We start from the raw sequence: 12,222 nt of genomic DNA, 5'->3' as shown, positions 1-12,222 counted from the left end.
GGCTATTTTTTGTGAAAATGAATCAAATGGGAAGAGCACTTTGTAACCTCGATGCCACATGTGAGCACACACAGAAACCACCCTGGAAAGGCAGCAACCTGGGACATTCTCATGTATCTACAGAAAATGCCCTCATTCTGTGAGCCTGACAGCAGGTTAAACAGCTCATGTCACCCAGCATGTTCGCCCCCGTTTTTCTTTTTACATGTTTGATGATTTTTTAAATTACATAAGCATTACGTGAATTCACTCTCCTTTTGGGAAAAAAATGAAGCATTATGGGAAAGCCAAATCTCCCTTTAACCAACCCTCCCCCAGCCCCTTCTTCCCAACCCAGACGTCACCACTCTTCGAGGTGTGGGTTTTCTGTGTATCCTTCCAGAACCCTTGTTATACCAATATATGATGTATATTATATTTATACATAGATCCATAGGCAACATACGTACATAAAAGCATGTACCTTTTTTTTAAAGGTTTCATACCCATCATTCAGAAACACACTTTTTTCCTTACTTGACAGTGTTTTTGAGATTCTGTTGTATAAATATATTCCAATTTTATTTAGCCAGTTTCCCACTGATGGACAGTTAAGCAGCATCCAGTTGTTTACTACCACAAACAACGCTGCAGTGGGCATCCATGTATGGCTTCCTGGGTGCAGGGAAGCCACCACGATGCCTCTCAGGGCACCAAACTGCTGGATCGGAAGTTCTGGTGGATATTACTGTATCACAGCCCCTTCCACCACCAACAAAGTTCTGCCTCTGTCTTTAATACAAGTTGGGAGACTGGATGGGCTCGAGGGATTAAGTGAGAGGCTCTTCAAGGCGAATTGTTTCTGCATCTGCTGTTAAGTCTCCTATCTCAACTGGCAGGGGTGCAAGCAGGAGGGAGGAGCTGTGCCCAGTCAGTGCCAGTCCCTCACCCTCATGCCACAGCAGCAGTAGCACCAAGCTCTCTGGCCAGGTGCCTGTTTGCCCACATGGCCACACTCCTGGGTGCATCCAGCTTCACTGTCTCTCCTGCACTGAGATGCGACTCTCTTTACCATCCTCCTGGGCAACCGGTTGACATCCATGTAAAGTCTCCTGCACTGGAGGGGTAGGGTTGGGGCCAGGAAGATCGTCCATCTCCTGGGGAATCTGCTTGGTGCAGGGGGCCTGGGGAGGCAAGGTGTGAGGTCACCCCAGCAACAGGGGCAGCTGTGCCTCTGAGGAGCCCCTCCCTGGGAAGTGGATCCCCTCCCTGAGCTCTTCCCCCTTTCCCAGATGGCGGGTCAGTGCCAATTCCTCAGGTACCTCCTGCCCCCTGCTGGCCACACCATGGGTGAGGAGGAGCTTCCAGAGTGGGAGTCAGTGAGCTTATGGGGCTGCCACATTTGCTCCCACCCATCTGACCTAGCCCCAAGACCCAAAGACGCAGCTCCCCACGTGTTGAATGCCAGGAAAGGCGTGGAGAACAGCCAGTGTTAGGCTCTGCCAGGGGTACCAGGGGCAGTTTTGCGGGGATTGAGCTCTGGATGGAAGGAGCATGGTGGGTGGGGGTGAGAGTCCCCAATTCTGCTGCCACCCCCTGGCTGCAGGGACAGACTGAATCAGTTTTACTGCCCTATAGGCAACCATGAGGCCATTTTTCCAGTTTGCCAAAACTCTGTCCCGGTTCTCAGGGTGACCTACCTCATCCTGTGGCTTCCTGTCCACCTTTTCTAGAGAAAAAGAAAATGAAAGGGGAGTTGGAGAGGCCAGATCGGGAAACAGGTGGTCCCCCCTCCCTTCCCCATCACCTCCCCACCTGGGGACTCACTGATAAAGACCAGCAGCAGGAGAATGGCAAACAGGATCCCCAAGATGATGGGGATCATCACCAGGAGTCTCAGCCGATTCTGGGGACCTGGAGAAATCAGGACTTCATCATGTACCCCCCCAACCTGCAGCTTCTCCCCACCCCAAACCTGCTGTGACATGTCAGACTCCAGAATCCTCGAGTGTCAGAGCTCATCTACATCAGAGGGTTCAAACCACAGCCCTTGGGGAAATGTGGCTGGCAGATGTCTTTAAAGGAACCAGAACGTTTTTTAATGTTTGGAAATATTTGCCAACATTTTTAAACTGGGAGATCACCTATTAAAACTAGACATCTGATTTATTTTACAAACTGGGAAGATCAGATTTCAGTGGGCAGCCTCCCCACCTGGGAATCATCAGCAAGAAGCAAGTGGCGGCGGTGGCTGTCACCACCTGCTTACCACGCTCCCCATCACTCCCTGCTCTCTGCCCAGTGCTGAAGTCTAGCATGATTCATGTCTGCATGTTGCTTTTGGTATAGAAGAGTGGAGGGGAAAGGTAAAATATTTCTCGTGCCTAGTATTTTTTTCTAAGTAGGAAAATAAAAGAAAGACCAAAAGGCAGGGCAGCGACTAGGGTGAGGCGAGGGATGAAATTGTTTCCGGACAAAATTGAAAAGGATGACCAAAAAACTCAGGCATCAAGATAAGTACTCTTTTCATGCCATATTTTGGAAATCATCAGGCAGACATCAAATCAGCAAACTACGGCCTGCAGGCTGGCTGCCTATTCGTTTTATTGGAACCAGAGCCAGGATTAGGGTGAGGCAAGTGAGGCAGAGTCGTGCAGACACAGGGTCGGATCCTGTTCTTTATTTAAAATGTTGCTATCTTGCTCATCATGGATTTCTTTGCATTAATTTTTATTTTTAAAAATATTGCATCAAAATGAATCTACCAATAAATAATTTAAAAAATGAATCTACGTTGATTATTACACTTTTAAGGCACTTTCTTAAATATTGTGCCCAAGGGCAAGTGCCTTGCTTACCTCATTCTAGTCCCAGCCCTAGGAAAAGGAAAGTAAATTTTAAGAGAAAGCAAAGAGAATGTATTTTTCTTACCCCTGACCTTTTTCACTGATTAACGTTATCTGATCTGTGCTGTAGGCCAAACTTCTCCCTCTAAAATCAAAATCTACTAAGGGAAGTGCTGTTATCCCATTTTGCAGATGAAGAAACTGAGTCTAAGAGAGGAGAAGTGATTTGTGCAGGCTCCCAAGATAAGTGGCAGAGCTGTGATACCACACCCCCAAACTGCCTCCCCTCCCCCTTTTCCCATCCAGTGTCCCGGTGTGCTTCAGTCTCCCCCTTCAGCTCCCACCTTCCTAGGCTGTCTCTGGGGCCCATTTTCCAGGACTCACCACAGACAGCATCAGTCTTGTCTGTTCCTGCCTGTTGCTCAGCCAGGCCTTTGGTCTCACACCTACACACAGACACGTGCACAAATGCACGCACACACACACACAAAGGGGGAGAGAGAGAGAGAGAGAGAGATATTAAGTTTCCCCAAGCATAACATTTCCAACTCTAGAGCGAGTCAACAATCAACAAATCCAGGTTCACTGAGCACACAGTATGTGCCACATCCTATGCCGGTTCTTATAGGAATGACACAGACTCTGTTTTCACAAACTTAAAAGTGCAGAGAAAAGATTATTGCACATCTTGAAGGAGTAATAAATAGGGGAGCCTATAATGAGTGCCAAGCTTTGTGATATAGGTAGGCTAAAGTGAGATGGGAATGGTTCACAGGAGGCAGAATCCACCATGGCTGGAATGGAGAGATGATGAGTTCAGTTTAAGATAGGGTTACTCAATCTCAGCACCAGTGACATTTGGGCTGGATCATTCTTTGGGGGCGGCGGGGGCTGCCCTATGTATTGCAGATGTTCAGCAGCATCCCTGGCCTCTATCTGTCAGATCCCTGTAGCATCCCCCTCTCCATTTGTGATAAAAGAAATGTGTCCAGACATTGGCAAACGTTCCACAGGGAGCCCCCTGTTGAGAACCTCCCGTTTAAGGGTCTTCCAGAAAGATTTCCCTGCAGACAAAAGACCTAAGTGGGCCAGCTACGTAGGACGATGTGATTTGGGGAAATCAGGCAGGTGGCATGCAGGATGGTGTTAGGGAACCAAGGAAAATTGGGTCTTTAGAACCCGATCACTGGCAGGTGTGACATTTTCGACTGGATTCACCTGGGCAATCTCAACAGCATCCAACCAGAGGACTTCACTAGTGAGAGGATTCAGCTGCTCAGAGAGCTCAGAGGCGGAGAAAATTACAGACGAGTGGCCAGCTAGGAGGCACAGCAAGCATCTAGATATGAGATGATGAAGACCTGGCCCAGGGTGGCCCCAGGAGGAGTGGAGCAGGACGGACACAGGACATTGCAAAGGAAAAGTCATCTAAGGTAGGAGAAAAAGAGAGACGCTTTGAAGAAAGCAAGTCTTACATGAGTAGAGCATTCAGTTTACAACACACTTTACATGTCTTTAGCTCAAGCCCTGTGAAATGACAGTCATTCCCATTTTCCAGATGAGGACACTGAGGCTCAGTGAGGCTCACACACTTAGTGAGCTGTAATCAGATTTGTAAGCCAGTGCACTGATTCTATTAATACTATACCACTAGTGCCTCCAGTAGTCGGTCAACATTTATCAGTAAAAATTCATGCAGCACCTATTATGCATGAGGTACTGTTCTAGGTATAGGGAATGTATCAGCGAAAAAAAAAAAAAAAAAAAGGCCAAGTCTCTACATTTAAGGAATTTGCAATCTTCTAGGGAAAGGCTGACAGTTAACAAATAAAGTGTATATGGTATACTCCTATTTGTGCAAAAGTAAAAGGGAGATTGTGTGTGTGTGTGTGTGTGTGTGTGTGTGTGTGTGTGTGTATTGGTTTATTTATAGTAGAATCTCTGGAAGGGTATGCAAGAAACAATGGCTCCCTCCAGAGAGAACTGGGAGGCTAAGGGGCAAGGATGGGAAAAAGACATCGAGACATCACTTTGGATCTTGTATTCTTTCTGTCCCATGTGTCTATCTTGCCCATTTTTTTAAATGAAAAGCAAAAAGTCAATGGGGCAGGTGTTTGTTTTTTGAGACAGAGTGTCGCTCTACTGCCTAGGCTGAAGTGCGGTAGCACGATCTCGGCTCACTGCAACCTCCACGTCCCAGGTTCAAGCAATTCTGCTGCCTCAGCTTCCTGAGTAGCTGGGATTACAGGTGTCCACCACCACACACAGCTAATTTTTTTGTATTTGGTAGAGATGGTATTTTACCATGTTGACCTGGCTGTTCTTGAACTCCTGACCTCAAGTGATCCATCCACCTCAGCTTCCCAAAGTGCTGGGAATACAGATGTGACCCATCGCAGCTGGCCTGGGGCAGGTGTTTAAGGTATGCCAGGCAGATGAGCTTGATGGAAGAGAATGAACAGTGTGATCAGAGGATTGCAAGTAGCATGCAGGGAAGAGATCAGGAAATGCAGCAGGAAGGGCAGGTGCCATGCTAAGAAGCCTGGGTTCCAACAGAGACACAGGAACCACCTCAAATAGGAGAGTGTCATGATCTGAAAGAAACTGTAGAATGCTCACGTTGGCAAGACGATGGAGAGAGAGCCAGCTGAGGGGAGAGGCCAGAGGCAGGGAGGCCAGGAAGCAGCAAAGGCATCACCCAGACCACAGTGATGAGGTCCAAACTAAAGCGACAGTGGAGACGGTGAGTTCCCAAAACATGCAGACAGCCAGAGGACAGGATCTGGTGCAGGTTTGGTATTAGAGGTAAGACAGGGAGGCCCTCAGGGTGAGCACCCAGAACCCAGAAAGCCCTAGAAAGTCAGGTAAGCTGAAAGCAAGAGGAGGAAAACTGAGGAGAAGCAGGAGGGGTAGAAGGAAAGCTAAGAGAAGTGTCCTAATACCCCCAAGATGTGAGGCTTTCATGAAGCAAGAGATCACCCGTGTCTATTACCTCTAAAAGAGAGCAGGCAAGAAAAATGTAGACATGTGCCCATCTGGTTGGCCATGAGGCCACTCTGCAGATGCTTCACAAGTGCATGAGTATGTGTGGACCTCTGGGAGTGGGTACAGGACAGGTGGCTGGAGAGAACGGAGGTAGCTCCATGCCATTCTTAGAGCAGGAAACACAAGGGATGAGAGCTTATACCTTGTCCAAGGGCGACATTTTTCGAAAGCAGATGACACATTGGAGAAGGAGCCAACCGGGCAGGGCTCGCAGATGGTGTCAGAAACTCCTGTAGCTGGGAGTAGGTGGGGAGGGGGACATTAACCACCACAGTGGAAAACCTGTCCAGCTCACAAGGGAGCCAGTGGAAGGACAGGCAGATCTCCTGCCTAGAGCACTCTTCCCCTGGTGTGGTGCTGTCCCCAATAGCTGCAGTCCCCAGGAGGACTCTTCCCATTTCCCTTCAAAGATGCCCATGGCAGGGGGCAGAATGAACAAGGTCCCATCTCCAGCTCACTCCAGTGGGGATGCAGACATAGGTTGGAGCCTCCACTTCCTCTGCCTCTGGAGCTAAGTGCCCAGTGCCCAGCCCCTCACCTTGGGCCCTAAGTTCCTCTGTTCCGCCTCCAAAACTGATTTCCAGTTGATCCACTTACCAATCTGCTTGACCCCAAAGCCAGGTGAGCATGAATGGTGCAGGACACAGCTCTCGCAGGCCTTGCTTGTACAGTGTTGGCCTTCTTTACAGACGCAAATGTTGTCTGTTACTGAAGTGCCCTCCTGCTGGACCCGAAGCCCTAGGTCTGAGCAGAGAAGGGCAGGAAGGATGGAAACTCCCTGCTGGGCCATGCTCTGAGCCCCACTCCCCATGTTGCCTGCCCTTTCTTCCTCAGACCCTCTTCCAAGTAGAGGTGGCAATCAAATCATTTAATGACCAGTACAACTCCAACTCCAACCAATCAGAACAGACCCTGGCTACATAAATTGGAATGACTGCATCTGGAATATCAGCCCGGCTCCCAAATGTCCCTTTCCCAAAAGCCCACGCACTGGGGTCGCAGTATTTGTGCTGGTGGCAGTGTGTCTCTCTGTTCCAAGTGTCTAGGAATTCGCCTTTGCCACAAGGAAGGCATTGCGTTTCAGTGAACTCTGTGCAGTCATTCACCAGTTTCTGTCCTGGAAAACATCAGGAAATGAGGGAGAGCTCTGGCCAACTCCATGAGTCAGACATTAACCACACAATGATCAGGCCAGGCTTTAGGGTAGGGGATTCAAAGATGAAAGTCTTGGACCCTTTATAGTCAGGTGAGGAAGATGGAGGAGCTGGGATCCCTAGTCCAGGGTAGACAGAGGTTTACCTGGTAGAGAGGGAACCCAAAACATTCTGACAGTGAAGCAGGGCTGGGAAGTAGGTCGCTTCAGATTTAAGTTTACAGTTAACACATGGGGTCTGCGTCTGCCACCAAAGCAAGGGGGGGGGCTCCGTGATGGGGCTAGAAGGTTGGCATCTCACCTGGCTGGCACAAAGTACAGCACTGACTGTTTATTAGGTACTGTTTTTCTCTGCATGCAGTGGGTGGTTCTGGATGGACCTAAAAACAGAATCATGCAATTTGAAGGGATCTTGAAACTCCACTGCAGCCTCCTCGGCAGAAAGGTGAAAGTCACCCAGGAAAGAGGCTGCAAACTGAAGTGCAAGTCCAAACAGAAAGTGGAAACTGAATGATGTTTGGCTGTTTGTTTTCAAGTAAATTGCCAGCTGAGCTGATTATAATCTCACCCAGAGAATCATTCTGATATTTTACAAAGTGATGGCACTGGAAACTCACAATATTCTCTGAAGTGAACAGACCTCCTTTGGGCTTGATGCCTGAGTCATTCCTCTTCTCAAAGATCCCATAGTTCATGGGGACCCCAGCAGCTCCCCTAGAGTCCTGAAGCTGGCTGACTTCAGCTGGCCCAGTGCTGGGCCATGTTTAGCACTTGGCCTCTTCCTCCTATTCTTCTGCTTCTCTTCCTGCTTCTTTCCAAGACCCATCATGTTTTCTTCCTCCAACTCCTAATCTGCTCATCCAGCCCTTCCCTCATAAAATGCTAGACTGTAAAGCTGGAAGAATAAACTCCAACTCTTTCATTTTATAGAGAATTGAGACTGAGCACCAAAGAGGAGGGTCACTTGCACAGAGTCTCACAGGGACAGTGACCGAATGAGAACTCAGGTCTCAATGCTCCCTCTCTCTATCAACTTGTTTCATCTGCACCATTTTACTACATCCAGGTACCATCCTTGCAATTAATTACTTCTTGTTAATTTCAATACTTTTATTTTATTTTGTTTTGTTTTATTTTTTGAGACAGGGTCTCTCTCCAGCACCCAGGCTGGAGTGCAGTGGCATGATCTCAGCCCACTGCAATCTCTGCCTCCCAGGTTCAAGCAATTCTCCAGCCTCAGCCTCCTGAGTAGCTGGGATTACAGGTGTGCACCACCATGCCTGGCTAATTTTTGTATTTTTAGTAGAAACAGGGTTTCATCATGTTGTCAGGCTGGTTTCGAACTCCTGACCTCAAGTGATCTAACTGCCTTAGCCTCCCAAAGTGCTAGGATTACAGGCATAAGCCACCACGCCTGGCCAATACATTTACTTTAAATGTAAACCTTACATTATCACCAAGAGACAAGAACCAGTATCACTTCTCATAAATAAAAAGTAACCCTAAAAATAAATTTGGAAGAAACGAAACAAGATTATTAAACCCCAGCTGGTTGCTTTGCTTGCTGAAGACCCTCCACCCCAGGCCTGCTCTTTATTTTTGTTTTAAAAGGAGTATTAGCAAGGCTTTGAAAGTCATTAGCTCTATTCTAGCTCCAGAGACTTCCTCTTTGAAAAAAAATGAGAAGGATTTTTAAAAGAACTGTAAAGTGAGTCTGTGTTTAATTCTATGTCCATGTGCTCCTTCAAATCATCCCACCCTTTAGGAACAGCCAGGGAAAAGAACACAAGTTTGAGAGTCAGGCAGCTTTAGACTTCAGCCTTGATTTTGTAACACTAGCTATTTTGCTTCTCTTAGCCTCAGTTTCTCCAACTCTAAAATGGGAGTAATAATGCCTGTCCTGCAGGTTGGATTGTGAAGATAAGAAAGAATAGATATATATGGCCTGGCACAGTGTCTGGAACATAGTAGGTGCTCATTAAATGGCAATTTTAATCATCATTCATTTGTATCTGCTTACATGGCCAGCACCCTGGCTACTGGGCTGGCTGCCTAGGATCCTACCTAATTGGTGTCTCTCATTCAGTCTGGGTATCTCAGCAAATTACTCACAGAAACATGACTTATCCGAAATGGGGAAGGAAGTATAAAAGGCTACTGCCCCCCCACCAGCTCATCACAAGACACCATTCTATGAATGTGGAGCTCCCCACCACACACCCAAAGATAGGAAAGTCCTTGATGCCATCTTCAAACACATGAGAAATAAAGCCCTCCTCTAAAAATCTGTCAATCCCCAGTTCTCACTCCCCATAGTTCTGGTTCTTCTGCCACAAAAGAGCTCAGGACCAGAGCTTGGAGAGTCTCACTATCTGAGAGGCAGGCTCAGGAATCAGGCAGATGTAGATTCACACCCAGGTTCTCCCATACCCAGCTATGAGAACTTTGGCAAGACAAGTCCCCTTTCTGAGCCTCAATTTGCCCATCTGTATAACGGGGGAGTTGTGAGAAATCAGGCCAAGAAAACATGCAGTGTTTGGCTCAGAGCCTGACATACAAGAAGCCCTTGGTAGATAGCCCCTCCCCTTGTTGTCACAGCCCAGCCTCTACCTGGAGCCGAAGTTGGGAGTTTTGAGGGCAGACTCTGCTCTTGAGAAGCAACTGGATCACACCCTTCACCCCACCTTCTCTGACTCTTCCTCCACTCCTCCCACAAGGGCCCTCCTTTACCTCTTTCCAGCTCCGCCCTCCCCCTCCTGCCTCCCTGCTCCCTGAGAGCCATTGCTTCAGGTGAAAGTGAAAGCTCTGGGACCAAAGTAGCCTCCCTATTCCCTCTCTTCCCTTGCTGCCGACCCCCCACGCCATGGGTCATTCTCACCCAGGCTTCAAGCGGGAATCTATAGCCCTCGAAAGTAGGGGGAGGCCAGAGGGGCTGGGACGAGGGGGCCAGGTACTTAGGGGATTCCCAGCCTCCAGAATGAGGAACTACAAAAATATATTTAAACAAAAAGTGAGTCAAGTGTAGGCTTCTGAAAATCCCGTAGACATGCTTGGTCGGCTCTGAGCCCTTCTGGTGCCTGGAGAAACCCTTGGTTTCTCCAGCCTTCTGACCACCAGCCCTGGTCACAGCTAACCAGAGCCCTGGTGTCCTAACCCTTTATTGGGTCCCATAAACTGTTCATCTCCCCCAGGGGTTCCCTATGTCATCTTAAATTCAGGAGAAAAAGGCACAGCCCTGGGGATTCCTCCTAAGTTGGAACACCCAAGATAGGGGTTCGGGGAGCGGGGGCGATATTAAAAGCTCCTTGCCTTCTCAAAAAAGCACCTGGGCCACTGCATCCATCTCTTGTTCCCACAAGATGCCCTGGAAGAAGGCAGCCCCAGCTGGCAAGGAGATGATAACCACTCGCAGAGGCTGGCATCTGTCCATAGTAAGAAAGAGACAGGAAACTGGCCAGATCCGCCCCTTCCCTTGGTCCGCCTCACTTCCCGCCCTCTAAACCCCCTACCAGTCTCCGTGTGGCCAGCCTCTGAGGCTCCCCAAAACCCATCCACGCCGTCTAGGCACGCTTGTGCAACCAGTGCCTCCTCTGAGCGGCCCCTTTGGACCACCCGGGACCCCAGCCCTGGAGAAGAGAGAGGCAGCCCACCCCATCCAGCCAGGAGCGCGGGCACCTTGCCCAGCTCCCACCCACCTTCCTGCCCCCACAAAAATCAACCAAGAAGGTCTCTTCCCCGAAGTCTTGCTTCCCTTTTCTTCTCATTCCCCACTCCCAGATCCCATCGGGTCAGGGCAAAAACAACTCACAGAGGTCAGCAAGCAGCCCCAGAAGACACACTGCAGAGGCAGACGAAACATGGCGAGGTGAGACCCGGCGGCAGGACCACTGGGCGCCGGAGCGGGGCCTTGGCTAACTCCCCTGCCCCAGTCTTGGCCCCGCCCAGAAAAGGGGCGGGGTCTTCAAAGACCAATCACGGTCCACCTGTAGGGGGCGGCCCCTAGCAATTCTCGGAGATGGGACTTACCCCAGGACCTTCCCAAAAGTCTAATTCCCCCGGGAGTTTAGGGACGCGTCTTGCTGGGTAGGGGAGGAGGCATGGTCCCAGAGAGCGCCCTTCTTCTTTGTCCCCAGGACCTACAAAGGCCAAGCCTAGGCGGGCTAGGAGCTAGCCTGCTTCCAGGGAACGGAGAGAGAGCCCATGGGTGCTGGGGACGGCCACAGGGACCTCACGGTTCTCCCCTCCCCGCCCCCTTCTCCGCTGCCTCTAGGTATCCTGGCAAAACCGAAAGAGTCTCCACTGTGGAGAGGCCTGAGGAAGTTCCCCCCACACCACCACGCAGAAAACGGGAAGGCCACAGCTGGAGTATGGGGAGGCGTTTCAAGGAAAAGAGTTTCCCAATAGAGTTTCACTCTCTTTCAAAGGAAATTCCCTCGTGGGGGTCGATGTCTCAATTTCCCATCCATCTATCCATACATCCATGCATCCTCAGCTCATTCCCTTCCATCCTAGCTCCCACCCAGCACCTGGATACAGGCATTTATTAAGAGTGGGAGACGGGAGCGGTGGCCCATGCATGTAATCCCGCACTTTAGAAGGCCGAAGCGAGCAGATCACTTGAGGTCAGGAGTTCGAGACCAGCCTGGCCAACGGTGAAACCCTGTCTCTACTAAAAATACAAAAATCATCTGGTTGTAGTAGCACTCACTTGTAATCCCAGCTACTCGGGAGGCTGAGGCAGGAGAATTGCCTGAACTGGGGAGGCGGAGGTTGAGGTGAGCCAAGATTGTGCCACTGCACTCCAGTCTGAGAGGCAGAGCAAGACTCTGTCTCAAAAAAAAGGGCGGGGGGGGGCGGGCACGGTGGCTCACAACTGTAATCCAGCATATTGGGAGACCAAGAAAGGAGGATTGCTTGAGGTCAGGAGTTCAAGACCAGCCTGGGCAACATGGCGAAACCCCATCTCTACAAAAAAAGGTGGTTTTTTTGTTTGTTTTTTGTTTTTTTGTTTTTCCATCTTCCCTCCCTCCCCCAAAAAAGTTTTAAAAATTAGCCAGGCAGGGTGGCAAACACCTGTAGTCCCAGCTACTCAGGAGGCTGAGGCAGGAGGATGGCTTGACCCCAGGAGGTTGAGGTTGCAGTGAGCCATGATTGAGCCACTGCACTCCAGCCTGGGCAACAGAGCAAAATCCCACCTCA

The 12,222-nt window shown here is 49.5% G+C and overlaps 1 protein-coding gene across 3 annotated transcripts; it reads right to left on the bottom strand.

Annotated features, from left to right (window-relative positions):
* Positions 1–415: 415 nt before the first annotated feature.
* Positions 416–10,970, bottom strand: CD40 (CD40 molecule). 3 transcript variants are annotated; one of them, XM_017541281.2, is made up of 9 exons: positions 10,832–10,970; positions 7,325–7,403; positions 6,862–6,987; positions 6,468–6,614; positions 6,013–6,106; positions 3,210–3,271; positions 1,807–1,893; positions 1,680–1,708; positions 416–1,163 (listed from the first exon to the last, which is right to left on the bottom strand). In XM_017541281.2, the coding sequence occupies exons 1-9, from the start codon at positions 10,880–10,882 to the stop codon at positions 1,014–1,016; spliced, it is 825 nt and encodes a 274-aa protein (XP_017396770.1). In that variant the 5' UTR covers positions 10,883–10,970; the 3' UTR covers positions 416–1,013. The 3 variants fall into 3 exon arrangements, with proteins under 3 accessions (XP_017396770.1, XP_017396772.1, XP_017396771.1); XM_017541283.2 differs by lacking the exon at positions 1,807–1,893; XM_017541282.2 differs by lacking the exons at positions 1,807–1,893; positions 6,013–6,106.
* Positions 10,971–12,222: the final 1,252 nt, after the last annotated feature.

The sequence above is a fragment of the Cebus imitator genome, unplaced genomic scaffold (genome assembly GCF_001604975.1).
Source record: "Cebus imitator isolate Cc_AM_T3 unplaced genomic scaffold, Cebus_imitator-1.0 Scaffold132, whole genome shotgun sequence".
In the NCBI taxonomy this organism is placed as follows: domain Eukaryota; kingdom Metazoa; phylum Chordata; class Mammalia; order Primates; family Cebidae; genus Cebus; species Cebus imitator.
The sequence above is the reverse complement of the archived record's forward strand: the minus strand, read 5'-3'. Positions and strand labels throughout refer to the sequence as shown.